Source organism: Xenopus laevis, chromosome 4S (assembly GCF_017654675.1).
Source record: "Xenopus laevis strain J_2021 chromosome 4S, Xenopus_laevis_v10.1, whole genome shotgun sequence".
NCBI classification, from domain to species: Eukaryota; Metazoa; Chordata; class Amphibia; order Anura; family Pipidae; genus Xenopus; species Xenopus laevis.
The window spans coordinates 97,917,059-97,934,283 of NC_054378.1; the positions used below are offsets into that span (position 1 = coordinate 97,917,059).

The 17,225-nt window shown below is 38.7% G+C and overlaps 1 protein-coding gene across 3 annotated transcripts in view; it reads right to left on the minus strand.

Moving 5' to 3' along the window:
- The window catches only part of olfml2b.S (olfactomedin like 2B S homeolog), a 69,649-nt gene that overhangs the window by 11,416 nt on the left and 41,008 nt on the right, over positions 1-17,225 (minus strand). For 2 of the 3 annotated variants that reach the window (XM_041561609.1, XM_018261183.2), the window contains exons 2-6: positions 14,999-15,262; positions 12,642-12,749; positions 10,283-10,474; positions 4,400-4,616; positions 1,197-1,742 (exon numbers count right to left, since the gene is read on the minus strand). In XM_041561609.1, coding sequence (XP_041417543.1) covers positions 1,197-1,742; positions 4,400-4,616; positions 10,283-10,474; positions 12,642-12,749; positions 14,999-15,163 — 1,228 coding nt within the window. In that variant the 5' untranslated portion in view covers positions 15,164-15,262. The remainder of the gene's footprint in view (positions 1-1,196; positions 1,743-4,399; positions 4,617-10,282; positions 10,475-12,641; positions 12,750-14,998; positions 15,263-17,225) is intronic. The other variant, XM_018261184.2, reaches the window with a different exon arrangement.

Sequence of the window (17,225 nt, forward strand, 5' to 3'; positions counted from 1 at the left end):
CTTACTTTCCAGACCTTGAGCAGCTTTGTTTGTTTCCCCATAAAGCAGCCGGCGATTGTGTAGAGATTCGTATCCGCAGACCCAGTGCAGTCTGCATATTCTGATTATTAATCAGTCTTTCTGTAACAGCTTCTGGCAGATATTATTTGACTTGTTTTGATAATTTATGACGATCCCTAAGCTTAAACTCCCAACTGAAGCCCAGACCAAACTGAGCATGTCTGTAGTCTTGGTCTTGCAAAGCTTGTTAGCAAAGGCACAAGATAACAACCCCCTGCGGCAAACTTTGAAAACGTAAATCATTTGTTTAATTAGGCTTCTGGTGCAGTAAGTACATGTTTATGTTTAGTATACGAAATGCATCATTTCTTGCATTATTCTATTTTAGATGTTTCTTCAGAAGGGTAAACAGTACATTATTTCAGGTGTCCAGTCCCCATATTACATATTACCCTTAGAAAAGTGTTTCACTTAGAATATCTCCTGAGCCTGAGATCTGCGCTGAGAGTCCCTATACTGACCGGTGACATATAGGTGCAAACCCATTAATGCTTACTAACTTAAGCTTATCTCTCACTTGTATGGATTATAACCAAAATCAAAGTGCAAGCTCAATTAAGAGTATTTTGCTACATCAGTTGTAAGTGTACAAAGCACAACTCCCTCTAGTAGACCGAATAACGCTGGAATTATGGGAAGATATGCTGTATGCTAGGTAAAAAAATTGATTTGTGTCAGAAATTACACTTTGCACACTGAATTTGCACTTGTAAATGAATAGGAGCTATCTTTCTTATTAGCCAGTCCTAACTTACCTCTTCACCTACCGTTGCCTCCTGCCTTAGACGTTTCAGCTCCTCCTGCTATTATAGTCCAAACTGGGGACTAGGGAACGCTCCTAACACCCCTGGTCAATAGGAAATTCAAAGCTTCCTCACAGGATGCCTAACCAATGAAAACTAACATTTACACGGGTCATTTTCTCCTCTGATTTATATATGCGCCAATGAAGAAAATGACCCGTGTGCCATTAGCATAACAAATGTTTTTGAGTAAAGGGAGGACAAACCATTACCTATACATTTGTTAAAAAAATCGAATTATGTATTTGTACAAACATAATCAGTTGTTGTAAAAAGAACAGAGGGAAGAAGATGAAAAGTTTAGGGATGAATGAAAATGTAGCTCTTGCTTACCAATAAGTTTTCGGAGTTCATCTTCTTCTCCTTTGTTATCATCTGTGTTTTGCTTTGCTGTGTTTTTTATCTTTGAACTGGTTGTGGGAACATCAGATCTTATTGGAGAGACAGTATCCATTGGAAGAACAGGAGTGGTAGGAGTCTTTGTAGTAGGGAAACCGTCAGTCTGTCCTTCAGTGGCCTCTGTTGTCAAAACAGCTGTAGTAGGCACAGTGGTGGTAAATGTTGGCAACTGCATTGTTGTAGCTTGTTCTGTAATTACTGGTTGCTCAGTAGTGATTTGTTCAGTAGTTGTTGGCAGAATGTCTGTTGTAAATGTGGGTTCTGAGCTATAATTAGTAACTAATAATAAAGTTTCAGTAGGTTCAGCAGTGGACTGTTGGACATTTGTTGTTTGTACTCCTTCAGCATAGTCCGACGTTAGAGGCCCTCTGGAAGGAACTGGCTCTTCAGTGGTGCTAGGGTACTGGATGTTGTGCTTTATCAGCTGATCCTCAATTAACATATCTATTGCATTATCTCCACTGAAAACTTCATCCTCTGCTAAAGAAAATGAAAAAAAGAAAGAGGGTGTAGTTTATTCCAATAATCAAAATAACAATTGTAAAAGAAAATGTATTGGCAATTTATGAATTTACTCTTGGGGTCCCTCACTGTCAGAAAACTGCATGATAGGGAAATGCTCCAAGGCTCCAGCTGTAGCATCAACTGTCACATTTCTACCTTGGAAACCAATCATTCAGAACAAGTAAATAAGCAAATATGCTTATAGCTTTTTAATGCTTTGTTATATATTCATTCTTCTGTTTTTCTAAAACATTTTAGGGTTTTCGTTTGAAACTCTGTTGAAGGTGCTTCTAAACAACTCATCAGGCCTATTTTCCTGCAGGTAAATAATGACAGATCTATTCCACTGATGATAAGATATTGATAGAGATGAAATCATTTCTGTTATATAAACAGGAAAAAAAGATGACTTTTGCATTTAATCAATTTTTTGCACCTTACACGTTACTCAGCTTCTTAGATCCAGTAGTGCAAGCTCTATGCAGTCCTAGGATGCTCAGCCTCCGTTTAAATGCTGCACTGCATTAAGAGAGGCAGGTAGATAAATGGGTATCTCATGCTTGTCTACATGGTGGTGAGGACCCTGTCTGTGCCACTGTGAAGTGCAACAAGATTTAGAGAGTGTAAGTGCCTTGTGGATGGGCCTCTGGGGTTGGTAAGTGAGCACTGGAGTGTGCAGCATACAGTGGTGTGAAAAACTATTTCCCCCCTTCCTGATTTCTTATTCTTTTGCATGTTTGTCACACAAAATGTTTCTGATCATCAAACACATTTAACTATTAGTCAAAGATAACACAAGTAAACACAAAATGCAGTTTTTAAATGAGGGTTTTTATTATTTAGGGAGAAAAGGGAGAAAAGAAATCCAAACCTGTGTGAAAAAGTAATTGCCCCCTGAACCTAATAACTGGTTGGGCCACCCTTAGCAGCAATAACTGCAATCAAGCGTTTGCGATAACTTGCAACGAGTCTTTTACAGCGCTCTGGAGGAATTTTGGCCCACTCATCTTTGCAGAATTGTTGTAATTCAGCTTTATTTGAGGGTTTTCTAGCATGAACTGCCTTTTTAAGGTCATGCCACAACATCTCAATAGGATTCAGGTCAGGACTTTGACTAGGCCACTCCAAAGTCTTCATTTTGTTTTTCTTCAGCCATTCAGAGGTGGATTTGCTGGTGTGTTTTGGGTCATTGTCCTGCTGCAGCACCCAAGATCGCTTCAGCTTGAGTTGACGAACAGATGGCCGGACATTCTCCTTCAGGATTTTTTGGTAGACAGTAGAATTCATGGTTCCATCTATCACAGCAAGTCTTCCAGGTCCTGAAGCAGCAAAACAACCCCAGACCATCACACTACCACCACCATATTTTACTGTTGGTATGATGTTCTTTTTCTGAAATGCTGTGTTACTTTTACGCCAGATGTAACGGGACGCGCACCTTCCAAAAAGTTCAACTTTTGTCTCGTCGGTCCACAAGGTATTTTCCCAAAAGTCTTGGCAATCATTGAGATGTTTTTTAGCAAAATTGAGACGAGCCTTAATGTTCTTTTTGCTTAAAAGTGGTTTGCGCCTTGGAAATCTGCCATGCAGGCCGTTTTTGCCCAGTCTCTTTCTTATGGTGGAGTCGTGAACACTGACCGTAATTGAGGCAAGTGAGGCCTGCAGTTCTTTAGATGTTGTCCTGGGGTCTTTTGTGGCCTCTCGGATGAGTTGTCTCTGCGCTCTTGGGGTAATTTTGGTCGGCCGGCCACTCCTGGGAAGGTTCACCACTGTTCCATGTTTTTGCCATTTGTGGATAATGGCTCTCACTGTGGTTCGCTGGAGTCCCAAAGCTTTAGAAATGGCTTTATAACCTTTGAAATTGAACTCAGGTGTGATAAACCACAGTTAAGTTATTTTTTAACAAGGGGGGCAATCACTTTTTCACACAGGCCCATGTAGATTTGGAGTTTTTTTTCTCCCTTAATAACGTAAACCTTCATTTAAAAACTGCATTTTGTGTTCAATTATGTTATCTTTGACTAATAGTTAACGGTTTTTGATGAGCAGAAACATTTAAGTGTGACAAACATGCAAAAGAATAAGAAAACAGGAAGGGGGCAAATAGTTTTTCACACCACTGTATATTACTGTATTATATCACGTACGTATTTTGAATGGGAGTCTTATTCATTTCAATTGTATTCATTGAACTGAGATATCTACCTAGATTTGGACATTAAGCTGAGATGTTATTTGCCCTTTCACTAGGCTTTGCAATCCTTACTTACTCGTTTGGGTCTTACAGATCCACTATAAAGATGCACCATGAAGTAAATACAACATGGTCCCAACAATGTCCTTTTTTGCTCACCATATTCTTTCTTTGATTTGTGTGCAAGCAGTGGCAGTACATCGGAACAACTCAATCCCTGTGTAACCTCAATGGATACATCCACAGCTTTAACCATATTTTTGTCCTTAACCCCCATTCCTCATACACTAAAGGCCACAGTACCCTAAATGCATACATTATAAATTATAAGCCACTGCTTTTTATGTTACTGTAACATTTGGTAGATTAATATGAAAATGAAATTTCAATAATAGTCTATCCTACCCCATGTTTAACCAAAGAGTTTTAAATAACTTACGTTGATCTTCCAAATCGCTGTCATCATCTGTGACTTTTGCCTTGTAAAATGTGACCCCTCGGATGACAGATGGCTTTGGGGCTGGTTTTGGTCTCACTTGAATTTGCCTTTGCGATAGTGGCCTTCTCTTAACTTGCTGAGGGGGTGCTGGGGCCCTTGGACTCATTACTTGTGCTTGTTCATTTTCATCTTTAAGAAACCTTTCTTCATATTTGTCCTTAATGGTAAACAGCACATATGATGAATTACAAAACAGTTAAAACATATACACATACTTTATGTTGAGTCGATAAAAGTCGTTGCTTATTGTTGTAACATTAGGTAACAGTTCAATATTACCAAATTGAATTGTGGTATTAAATGAATTGCCGCATGTGTGTAGTGCTGAATGCTGCCTAAGGTTCCATCTCAAGAGAATCTGGTATCAGACTCAACTGAAGGTTGAGAAAGCTGATGTGCAATAGAAGAGGAAGGTAGGAGAAAGAAATGTGGGGTAGGAATCAACTAATGTATTACATGACTATGAATAAGTTACAGATATGCTACAAAGATTGGCCTTTAAAGGAGAACTAAAGCCTAACTAAAGAAGTAGTTAGAAATGTTGTACATTATGTTTTGTGTTTCTGTACCAGCCCAAGGCAACGACAGCCCTTTAGCAGGGAAAATCCGTGTCTCCAAAGATGCCCCAGTAGCTCCCCATCTTCTTTTCTGCTGATTTACTGCACATGCTCTGTGCTGCTGTCACTTACTGAGCTTAGGGACCCACTCACAATATACAGAACACTTAGGGGCCGATTCACTAAGGGTCGAATTTCGAAGTTAAAAATACTTCGAAATTCGACCCTCGGATTGAAATCCTTCGACTTCGAATATCGAAGTCGAAGGATTTAGCGCTAATCCTTCGATCGATCGAACGATTCGAAGGATTTGAATCCAACGATCGAACGAAAATCCTTCGATCAAAAAAAGGTTAGCAAGCCTATGGGGACCTTCCCCATAGGCTAACATTGACTTCGGTAGGTTTTACCTGCCGAAGTAGGGGGTCGAAGTTTTTTTTAAAGGGCAAGTACTTCGACTATCGAATGGTCGAATAGTCGAACGATTTTTCGTTCGATTCGTTCGATTTCGTTCGAATTCGAACGAATTTAACCAATTCGATGGTCGAAGTACCAAAAAAATACTTCGAAATTCGAAGTATTTTTCATTCGAATCCTTCACTCGAGCTTAGTGAATCTGCCCCTTAGAGTATAAAAGTCAAAATATAAGGCTGATTAGTAATTAATACAGATAATTAATAAATGGCAGCACAGAAACCACTGCAATTAGCACAAGAATGTAGTAATCAGCCCTGTAGCATCATTTATATTACAGGCCAACCTCATTTTCTGCTTGATAATTTGAGATGACTCCTAAGCTTAGCTTCTCAACAGCTGCTCAGAGCCCACTGAGCATGTGAGTGTCACAGACACTTTCCAAGATGGTGACCCCCTGTGACAAGTTTGAAGTCCTGGATCATTTGAGAAGCTGAAATTTGCAAACTAGCAACTGGTGCAATAAGTTCAGTATATAGAATGTCATTTTTAGGCATATTCATTTTTAGGGTTTAGTTCTCCTTTAAAGGCATGCAATCCCTTATGCCTTATCCTACTATGCATTAACTATCAAACAAGGGTTGGTCCTCAATATATATTACAGATACCCCTAATATACACCTAAAGTTCACACTGATACATTGACATTTAAATGCAGAATGATAACTGTCTATATTGAATTTTATAGGACCTCCATTCAGAGAGCTCTTGTAATTCAGTGTAATTGCAGCTAGTACAAATATTCACACAATTTTGCACCAGATAAAAGTGCAAATATAGGTATTGGACCTGTTATCCAGAATGCTCAGACCTGGGGTTTTCCGGATAACGATCTGCATAACTTAAGTCTACAAGAAAATCCTGTAGCCATTAAATATACCCAAGAGGCTGGTTCTGCTTCCAATAAGGATTAAATATATCTTGGTTTGACACAAATACAAGGTACTGTTTTATTATTACACAGAAAAATGAAACCATTTTTAAAAATTTGAATTATTTGGAAAAAATGGAATCTATGGGAGACAGATGTTCTATAATTCAGAGCTTTCTGGATAATGGGTTTCTGGATAACGGATCCAATACCTGTACTAGAAAGAAGCTTTCTCTAAAAAAATTACAGCAATCAAACAGCAGTGTCCCATAGCATTTCTAAATATTTAAAAAGCCAGTTATTTTGTTTTCCTTGGATCAAATAACTCTTCTTCTCTCTTCCACATAAAGGCAGGGCCCTCTTCAATCAATATTAGTTATTGATTGCTTTGTAAGTAATTCTGTATGTTCAGTGTATAAACCCATTTATCGTACAGTGCTGCAGAGTATGTTGGCACTTTATAAATATCCGTTAATAATAATAATAATAACAATAATAATAATAATAAAAATCATCATCACAGGCCACTCCAGCCCATAGTGCTAGAAAATGGAAATTAACTTTTCACATTGCCAGTGTGTTGTATTAGGTCAGCCACAAGTTTCCAGAAACTACAAAGAGAAGCACAGTTACCCTTTGTTTTAGAATGGGCCGTGTATTGCCAAACACTAGCGCATTTAGAGACAATACAATAAACTTTCCCCAGCGTAGCTGTAAAGTGAGAGCACTTCCTCTCACAGGAGATGTTTAACAACTACAACATGCATCATCCCAAGATCTGCCTGTGATTACATAAAGGATACTGAAGCCAAATTACAGAGAATGGACCTCAGATTTCTGCTTCACACCACTGCCTGTGTTTTTAGTGACAGTTATCTTTGTGCAGCTGAAGCACACTCTCGTCACAGAAAGATGCCTTATAAGTAGGGGACTGGGCAGAAGCCAACAAAAGGAACATCCAAAGATTTGATAAATTAAGCATAGCTCTGCTTTTTTTTCTAAGGCCCTGATTATCTTTTGGCACATGCAGTACTTGAGCACAGAAGAATTAAAACTAATTACGATACAGTATGATACATTTAAGTGATTCTCTGGAAGTTGGAATCATTCTGCTGTCTAATGATAAATTCCTTGGATACCTTATACTGCCTCACATTTGTCCTACATTGCCTGGCCAAAAAACTCCACAATACCATTCATCTGCCTTGGATCCCCTGCTGTCTTGTAATAGAGACAAAACCTCAAACAGTTGGCTCATCTATTAAAGGTATATGCGCTCTGTGGGACCACTTGAAATCTACATCCATGTAGTATGTGGTGTAGAACTACATGGTCATCAAAAATTATTCGGTTGGTACTTATGACTATGAACCCTATCCAGTGGCTTCCAATCACTATATTTTATACCTAACAGACTCAGAGGAGATATTCATCTCTGAAATATGAGTTCAGAGGGTAAATTTATTCTTTGTGAATACAGAGGATACAAGGCATGCGTCTACCCAGCCTAGCAACAATTGGTGCTTTACATAAACCAATAGAGTGATTACTTTTTTGAAAATAGACTACATGACCTACATTTTCTGCTTAAGAGTTTGTAAATATCATAGGGATCCACCAAATCCACTATTTTAGATTCGGCCGAACCCCTGAATCCTTTGTGGAAGATTCGGCCTAAAATTGAACCGAATTTTAATTTGCATATGCAAATTAGGGGTGGGAAGGGGAAAACAGTTTTTACTTCCTTGCTTTGTGACAAAAAGTCACGCGATTTTCCCTCCCCGCCCCTAATTTGCATATGCAAATTAGAATTCAGATTCGTTCAGATGGCCAGAAGGCTTCTGCCAAATCTGAATCCTGCTGAAAAAGGCCGAATCCTCAACCGAATCCTGGATTTGGTGCATCCCTAAAATATCAGACTAACTAGAATAACTAATTGCATTACTATTCATTAAATTCATGACTACCTGTACTACAGAGATGTACTGAATAATAACAAAGATATTATTATGAAAGTATATTATATTATACATGGAAAGTAATTTCCTGTTCCAAATGGACCAATGAACCAGCAGGTACCCAGATAAAAAACACAAAGATATCTTAATTATTTTGTTGCTTCAGCTAACTGGGACAACAAAGAACTGATGAAATAAACAAGATGTGTATGTGTTTGCATTTTCTGAGTTTCCCAAGACATTTTATTTCACAAATGCCAAAATTAGAGCCAAGCAGAAGATAAACCCGGAGACATTCAGAGTATAGCAAAAAGAAAGTCTTTGTCCATGAACAGCTGTGTTTCCAGATTTCCTGGAGTGCTCAGGAATAAGGAGCATCTGCTGATTCCAAAGAATCTTATTTTCTGAATCATCCCGTTTAGCTTGGCACTTGCTAGTGATGAGCTGATGGATCCATACCTAGTCTTAGTAGGAACATAGTTACAAGAGATATCCTTCATTCTAATATAGGGAAATAAGACTTACAGCCCTTCAAACAAAGGATGGCTACAGGATTCATAGCCTAGTTTTGCTTAGCGGGAGTCATAATGTAAAATAATGTCATACAGTATGTCCAGTGATTGGCCAAAATATGCTCCTTTCTAATCTAACTGTAAAAAGTTTTATATCAAAAAAGATATTTGTCCCAAGGCCTCTTAAAGTAAAAACAAATAATTTATTGGTAATCACATTTAAAAAATTATTCGGTACATACTAACCACACATATCCCACCTTACGTGTTTCGTACCCTCCGGCGCTTAGTCATAGGCGTCTATAATAGACATGCCTATGACTAAGCGCCGAAGGGTGCGAAACACGTAAGGTGGGATATGTGTGGTTAGTATGTACCGAATAATTTTTTAAATGTGATTACCAATAAATTATTTGTTTTTACTTTAAGAGGCCTTGGGACATATATCTTTTTTGATATCAACCTTTTTGCAGTTTGATTGCCTTTGGAACTGGGGCGGGTCCCTTCGGCCTGGTTGAATAGTCATATGGACTCCCGACCCCTCAATTGACCTTTCTAATCTAAACCTGAGAAACATGTTGATTGGAACTTTTGTAAGTCACTAGTCCTGTGTGATCTGAATTTCTCTGAAACAATTCAGCATTCATGGTGTAAATGGGTTGAACCTGATGCACCAGTTAAATCTTTTCTGAAGTTGTTTTATTTTTAATGGGATATTCACATTAATTACTAGTATATGTATGTGATCCAGCAACCCATTATCCAACAAGCTCCAAATTACAGAAATCTCTTATAGCTCCATTTTAAATTAATAATTCACATTTTTTAAAATGATTTTCTTTTTCTCTGTAATAATAAAACAGTAACTTGTACTTGATCCCAACTAAGGTATAATTATTCCTTATGGAGTGCAAAAAAAATCCTATTGGATTTTATCCAGAAAACCTCCGGTCTCAAGCATTCTGGATAACAGGTCCCACACCTGTACATTACAGATAACGGTCATCTAAACTGTGCTTTATTTTAATTTCTTTGTGGGGTATCCTGAGAGTATGAGACTAATTTACTTTCCCTTCAGTTTATATCTTATTTCTCTGCCAGTCATCATTCATATCAATGTCTGGTTGCTAGACTAAGACACTAGCTAGCAGAAGAACCAGAAACCTAATTCAGAATCTTCACAAAAAAAATTAACACATACGGATTCCGTAAGATAACCACGGTCTACAATATATTATTCATTGGTTTTAAGGTGAGTTTCGTACAAGTCCCAGTTATTGTATAAAACATTGAGATGATATCATTTCAAAAGCATTCAGTAGTATATTCTATCTTAGAGCCATTCAATAAGTGATAGAGTTAATAAAAGGACGGATGATATCTCTAATTCAGCAAAAATGAGACTACCTTCCTGTATTCATAAAGGGAAAATATTCTGTGATCCAGCTTACATGCTTATGAGAATAGGCAGCAGCCGCATCTCTTTGAAGGCTCTTGCCAATCTCAGAGAGGTTATGCAGGGAATGGGAATCTTGGCTGCCTTTAGTGCAATTCTCTTTTTCCTTCTTGTGCATCTCAGTCAGGATTTCATCCACACTGCCCTTAATTTGCTCTTGTTCTTTAGTGAGGTTCTTGGAAACCACCTGTATCATTAAAAACAAAACAAAATGCATAATTAGTGGCAGAAAAAAACAGTTGCGGGATAGCGATAGACATTTGTGGGTGTTGGGACCCACAGCATTACCTTGGGCCACAGTATACCTATCAGATGGTTCTCATGTCCACTCAAGCCATTTACCTCCAAGACTCGATTGACCAATGCCAGTCCTTACCTTGCCACTAAGCTATAATATATCTACTGCATCAACACCAAATCAGAATCATTCAGGCAAGCATGTGATTACAATGGCTGATATGGCACCTCTCATCTCTTGTGCTTGCCTTTTGTATTTTGAATTGATCAAAAGTATCTGGGTGAAAGCCCTGCCTTGGACTCGTGAGTATATATCTAGCTATCTATTTATTTTTAGATAAAAACAAGGCCAAATCTTTTTCATATAAAGAGAACACATTTCTTTCATTACTTTTATCCTCAAGGTTACTTTTAGAAGAACTTACCCTTTAGCAAGAATACAAATGCTGCACTGACACAGGTTCAGATGGAGAAATGTATAATCCTTTAGAGTAAAAGGGAAGCTGAAACTGCTGGTATTGTTTATATGCAGTTCCTAAGCACAAGAGGGATCCCAAAGGCTCTGCTTCATGTGTGGCCTCAGCTCACTCTTCTTGGATATGATTCATCCAATTCTCATGTGAATTTTTATTTTGATGTGGGTTTTATAAGAACTTGTTGTTTAGGTGCGTGGCTTTAAAAGCTCTTATTACGGCGTTGAAGTGTTGGCCAAACATAAATGAAATATTCCTAACTTCACCCAATGTAAATCTGTTTTTAGAAACTGTGACTAAATTGATATATATCCTGTACACATTTCTTACAAAGGATAGTGATTACTGAGGGCCAAACTGCTCGAGGGACTGGCATTTCAGCTGCAACAGGCTTCACTGTTTCTTATGGGGCAAAATATATGTCGCACGTCTCATACAATGGAAGAAATGTTTTGTCCAGTACAGAAGTCAGCTGTCAATCATAAATATTTGTCATGTTCAATGATTTATATATATGATATTCATCTATTTCATCTATTCATTGGAACTTATTCTTTAAGAATGAGAGGTGAGAATGTCAAGAAAATTACTGGCCACTTCATTAAGAACCTTTTACAATATTATTGTGCCTGTCAAGAACCTTTTTTTGACATGGCATTACAGGCAGATAGAGAAAAACTATTTCCAGTGTTATAATCAACTGGTAAAATGCATCTTATAGCATGAAGGAAATTAGCCACATTTACACTGCCATTGGACTGCCTAGATGCACTAGGAAACACTACACAACAGAGCACAAGACACTTTTGGATATGTACCCCAAACCTTATTCCTGTGGTTTCAGGGAAAGCAATTGCAAAGGTATTTGATGGATTTAAATGGCTGGAAAGTGAATATCGAGGGACTGATTATTTATGGAACATTATTGTTTTCAGCAAGAGAAAATGACAATCCATGCCAATTTACAATATTATTTATTGTTAGCAAGCTAGTTTAGCAAGCCCCTGCAGACAGGTGATGATAATATAGTAGCTGGTTAAGCAGAAAGCACACAAACACCCATACATATGTGCATACCCAGACTTTAGGGATGATAAAGGAAGGTAAAGCAAAATTTGAACCCCACCCCCACGAAAACAAATTGGTGATGCTTGTGTTGGTGACCCATATTCTCCTCCACTAGAAATGACATTTTCCAAATCCATTTGCCTTCCCTCAGTCTGTAGATTCCAGAGGGGTTGCTGTAAGATGCCATAGACCGTGTCTATTTATTGAATCTGTGGGGGCTTTTTGAGCATCTTTATATTTGCTAGGGCCTATATTTAATCTTAGTCTCCACCTGCCACCTGGTGCCTAAGTGCCTAAAACAGCATATGTGCTGCAATGCAGGGTCAGTGGAATGAATCAAACTCAGGATCTGTTGATTTGCAGGTCTCTGCTACAGGAACCTGAGTGGCGCAGATGACTCATAATCAATTTCTTGACCAAATGAATTGCTATCAGCAAGTAACCTGAAAACGTTTGTCAGAAGGGGAAGGACCGTTCTAAAATGGTCATCATCATCATGCAAACTGTATCACACTTGGCAGGATTTCCCCCCCCCATCACACATGCCATTACAGTAAGTGCTAGGAGGCTACCCACCTCTTCAAGTTTTGTAACACGACCAGTGATTTTGGTGGTGACTGTGTGTAGTTTTAACAGATCCAGTCCATAAAAGGCTCCTTCCAGCATTTCTATAATTGTTGACAACTTGGAAAGAACAAATGAAAATATTAATGTGTCATATTTGAAATCAGTATATACAGTACATTTTACTAAACAGTTATTAAAAAAATAAAGTAAAGGTGAACTATACAGTACATATAAACATAATCCCATAAAAATGGCACTAGGAATCTGAAGTTTCAGAAAGCTGCGCTAAACTATTTCAACTTCTATAAACAAAATAAACTAGGTTCTAGTCCTTTAAATATAGAAAAGACAAGAAAAACTTTTCCAAGTGACATAAAGACGGTGAAAACATGTAACATCTGTGTCTGTTCATTTTACAGCACTGCTTTTACGTAACTGCAATTTATATATGAGCATTAAAATCCCTTTAAGGTTTGTAAATCTGTCCCATGGTGCCTCTTTAATAATAAGTTGTTGGGTCCCTGCTGAGCCAGTAGCACTCGTGTGCTTTGTGCTAGTGGTGACAGCTGGCGACAGAATGGATAGAATAATGGTCAGGTGCAGTGGAGGGTGAAATCTGGGAAGCTATGCACACACAAATGGACCTCAAATGGAGCTGCTGCGGGACACCTGCGGAGGCCAAATGGAAAGATGGAATTTCTAATGATGTAACCGACTGGCTTTACAAGCTTTTGCACGACTGATCATTAACGTCTCCATCTGGGTAATGAATATTTGGAAAACTTATGCAACAGGGGAAGGAAAATATTATGTGTTCCTTTAAATCTGGCTTTGATTTACAGCTTGATGTAATATCTCTAAGCAGTTAGAATTTGTGGGGTATATAAAAAAAATCACTAAATAATTATGTTTGATTTATCACAGGCTTAATGTTTCTGCATGTTGGATACATCCACTGCATTCAGAAACACATTTTATTCTACTTTTTGTCTGTTCCCTTCCATGGAAACAACTCACTGTGCTTTTTATGTTATTTTAAAGCCATCCCACCTGTTTGTAACACCCCCAAGTGAATGTATTTACTTACCTGACACCCTGGGCCGGTGCTCCTATCAGTAGAATACTGCACCCTAGGGTTCTTCTAGCGAGCACTGCGGACGATCAGCTTCCTTCTTCTTTCTTCTCGTGGCTGCGCATGCACCGTAGAGCGAAAAGTCGAACTTTAACTAAAAAGTTGGCTATTTCATTCTACTGCGCATGTGTCTGCCCCGGGAAATTTGAAGAAAGAAGAAGAAGGAAGCAGGAAGCCGATCGATCCGTGGTGCTCGCTGGAATAACCCCGGGCCGGTGCAGTTTTCTGCTGATAGGAGCACCGGGGTTTCAGGTAAGTAAATACAATCACTTGGGGTTGCCTAACTTTTGGTACCCCAATTAAATATGCCTATCCTTCTCCTTTAAACTCAGCTTCATATCACCAGCAGATATCTGAAGCTGCCGAGAGTACATGCAGCACAATATCCTAATCCGTCAGGTTCTGTAGCGGCCATGGTGTGAAGAAACAAGCACTCCTGGTAGGGAGCAGGCCATGAACAGGCTGATCCACTTAGTCTTGCTGGGAATCTGTCTAACCTAATAAGATGAACACTGTATATGTAATACACTAAGGGGGTTATATAACAAAATCCGAAAAGTTCTCACTATTTTCTGAAAACTACTCCGACCAAATCCTCACTGACTTTCACCCCCTATTTATCAATAAATGTTTCTGAAAATCGTGAAAAAAATCAGATTTGTACAACATTTTTGGATCTTTCGCGAAAACTGCAACTTTTTTGGATTTGAAGCCTGAAAACCACAAAGTCTTCGAATTATTGAGCTGTGACTTTTTCGAATTGGACGCCTGAAAACCACAAACTCTTCGAATTATTGAGCGGAACAGTGCAGATCAGGATATCAACAAGACATCCGACATTGGGGTATATTTATCAAAGAGTGAAGTTAATAGTGAAGTTCCGCCACTAGAGTGAAATTCTGCCACTCTCCATTCATTTCTATGGGATTTTTATAGGCGTATTTATCAAAGGGTGAACTTTCACTTTCACCCATTGATAAATACGCCTTTCAAAATCCCATAGTAATGAATTGAGAGCTGCGGAATTTCACTCTAGTGGTGGAACTTCACTCTTTGATAAAGTTACCCCATTGACTTCTACATGAACTTGGCAGGTCTGAGTTGGAGTACTTTTTTATTTGGATTTTTAACACCATCAGACTTTAATAAATCTTGAAAAATTCAAGGTTTTTTTTCTATGAAAAAATTAAATAACCCCTAAATCTACTGCTGAGCTCAGAGATAGAAAGCCTACCTTGAAGCCATTGTTTTCTGTTTCTCGAAGTTTATGCAGACGGAAGTCTCCCTCACAGGGGTTGAGGGCAGAGGGGGGCGCCACACATGCACACTTGCAGTTAGGTCCTGACGTAATGGTTTCCACTGTATAAAAGTCTTCTGGGCGGGACTGCCCATTATGCATGCTTTGACAGGAGTCTCTATTTATGGGTTTCACCACACATTTGCACTTGCAGTCAGATCCCTCCGATATGGCCTTCACCTTGTCGTAGTCACCCAGCAACTGCATAAAACCAAAGATTTTGTTTGGTTACTGACAGGCCTGGGCAGGTTGAGAATGTGCCAATGAGCTGTAGCAATTTTTCTGTATTATCCCATGGAGAAAATACCAGTTCTTCATTACATCACAGCACATGAGGAACTAGACCGGCTGTATGCAAGAGTTGCTATTCAAAACATTCAAAGAAAACCTAAGGTGCTACATTGAATCATGTGTGCTGTGCTTGTAGATCACTCCAGAGAAAAAAATTAATTGCAAACATGTTTTGAACAGCATTAGTTATATCAAGCCCTCTCAACTAGTCACTCCATAGTCTATTCCAGGGGCCCAACCTTTTTTACTCATGAGTCACTTTCAAATGTAAAAAGAGTTGGGGAGCAACACAGGCATGAACCAGTCCCCAGGGATGCCAAATAAGGGCTGTGATTGGCTATTTGCTGTGTGTGTGTTTGGCTGTGTGAATAGACAGTCTATAGGAGGTTCTGTTTGGCAGTGCACCTGGTTTATGCAAATAAAACTTGTCTCCAAAGCCAGGAATTTAAAAAAAAAAGCACCTGCTTTGAGGCCAGTGGGAGCAAAATCCAAGGGGTTGGCGAGCAACATGTTGCTCACTGGCCACTGGTTGAGGATCACTGGTCTATTCTCTAAAACAGAGAAGTAACAAATGCTTACACATAATTCCGTTTTAGACTGCTGATACAACACATTTGGGTTAGCTCACTATAAAGAAAATGCATAGACAGCTAGGGTTGCTGTTGAGCTGAAAGTATGCAATTGTCAGTCCAAAGCTGTATACTGTATAATTGCTAATATCTGAGAATCCACTAAAAATAGAAAATTGAGTCACTACTTAGAGGACTACTCTGAGTAACTTCAGTTTAGATCCTTTTTTAATGCAAATCTCAGGTCCAGTGGTGCAACTAAATGTTCTTGGACTTCACAGCAAAATATACTTTCTGGGCCCTACAGCCGCCACAGAATCTGGTTGCTCCTGGGCACATCTCCATTTATTTATACAAAATAATTAGATTTAATGTAAGGGGCAGATTTATCAAGGGTAGAATTTCTAAGTCGAAAATACTTTGAAATTCGACCATCGAATAGAATCCGCCGACATTCGAATTCGAAGTCGGAGGATTTTATTCATCGTACGATCGTACTCCGATCGTATGATTTGAACGATTTTATCGTACGATTGAACGATTTTCCTTCGATACCCAAAAACGTAGTCCCCATAGACTAACATAGCACTTCAGCAGGTTTAAGTTGGCGAAGTATTGAAGTCGAAATTTTTTATAGAGACAGTATCGAATGGTCGAATATTCAAACGATTTTTACTTTGAATCAAAGTCGAAGTAAATTCGAAGTCTTAGTATCCTGTTCGGTGGTTGATGTATCCAAAAAATTCGAACTTTTTGTACTTCAAAAATTCACTCGAACCTTAGTAAATCTGCCCCTAAGTGTCCCATGTTCAAATATTGGAGCTGGAAGTGAAATGTGAGAAATTAAGTTATTGGGAGGGGCATTGGATTGATGGAACAGTGCGTAGGCAAGAGTGGGAGAGGGAGCTAAAGTCCATGGAATTATACAGAGGTCAAATATGATCTGTGAAATCAAAACTGGATTAACTGGGCCAAAAGTTTATTATCTGCCTCTCATTCCTATTTCTTTGTGTAAGTCACAATCTCTAACCAACAAAAACAGGAAACTGGCCATTTTAAGCATTACAGTGTGAGAACACATGTGCTTTGCTTTTCCAATGTGATGAAATTCCCATTAAACTTTCAAATCTTCTCAAGATAAAAGAACACAGACAATAATCCTTCGCAATAGAGAAAATGTTATTCTTACGCCAAAGAGGGATTTTTTTTCACGTCTTAAAAAGCAATAGCTGGCTCCAGCCGTTCTACTTGGATCCCCCCGTTGTCTGTTTGGAGGTTTGATGGAGTTGAAGCAGTGGTTAACC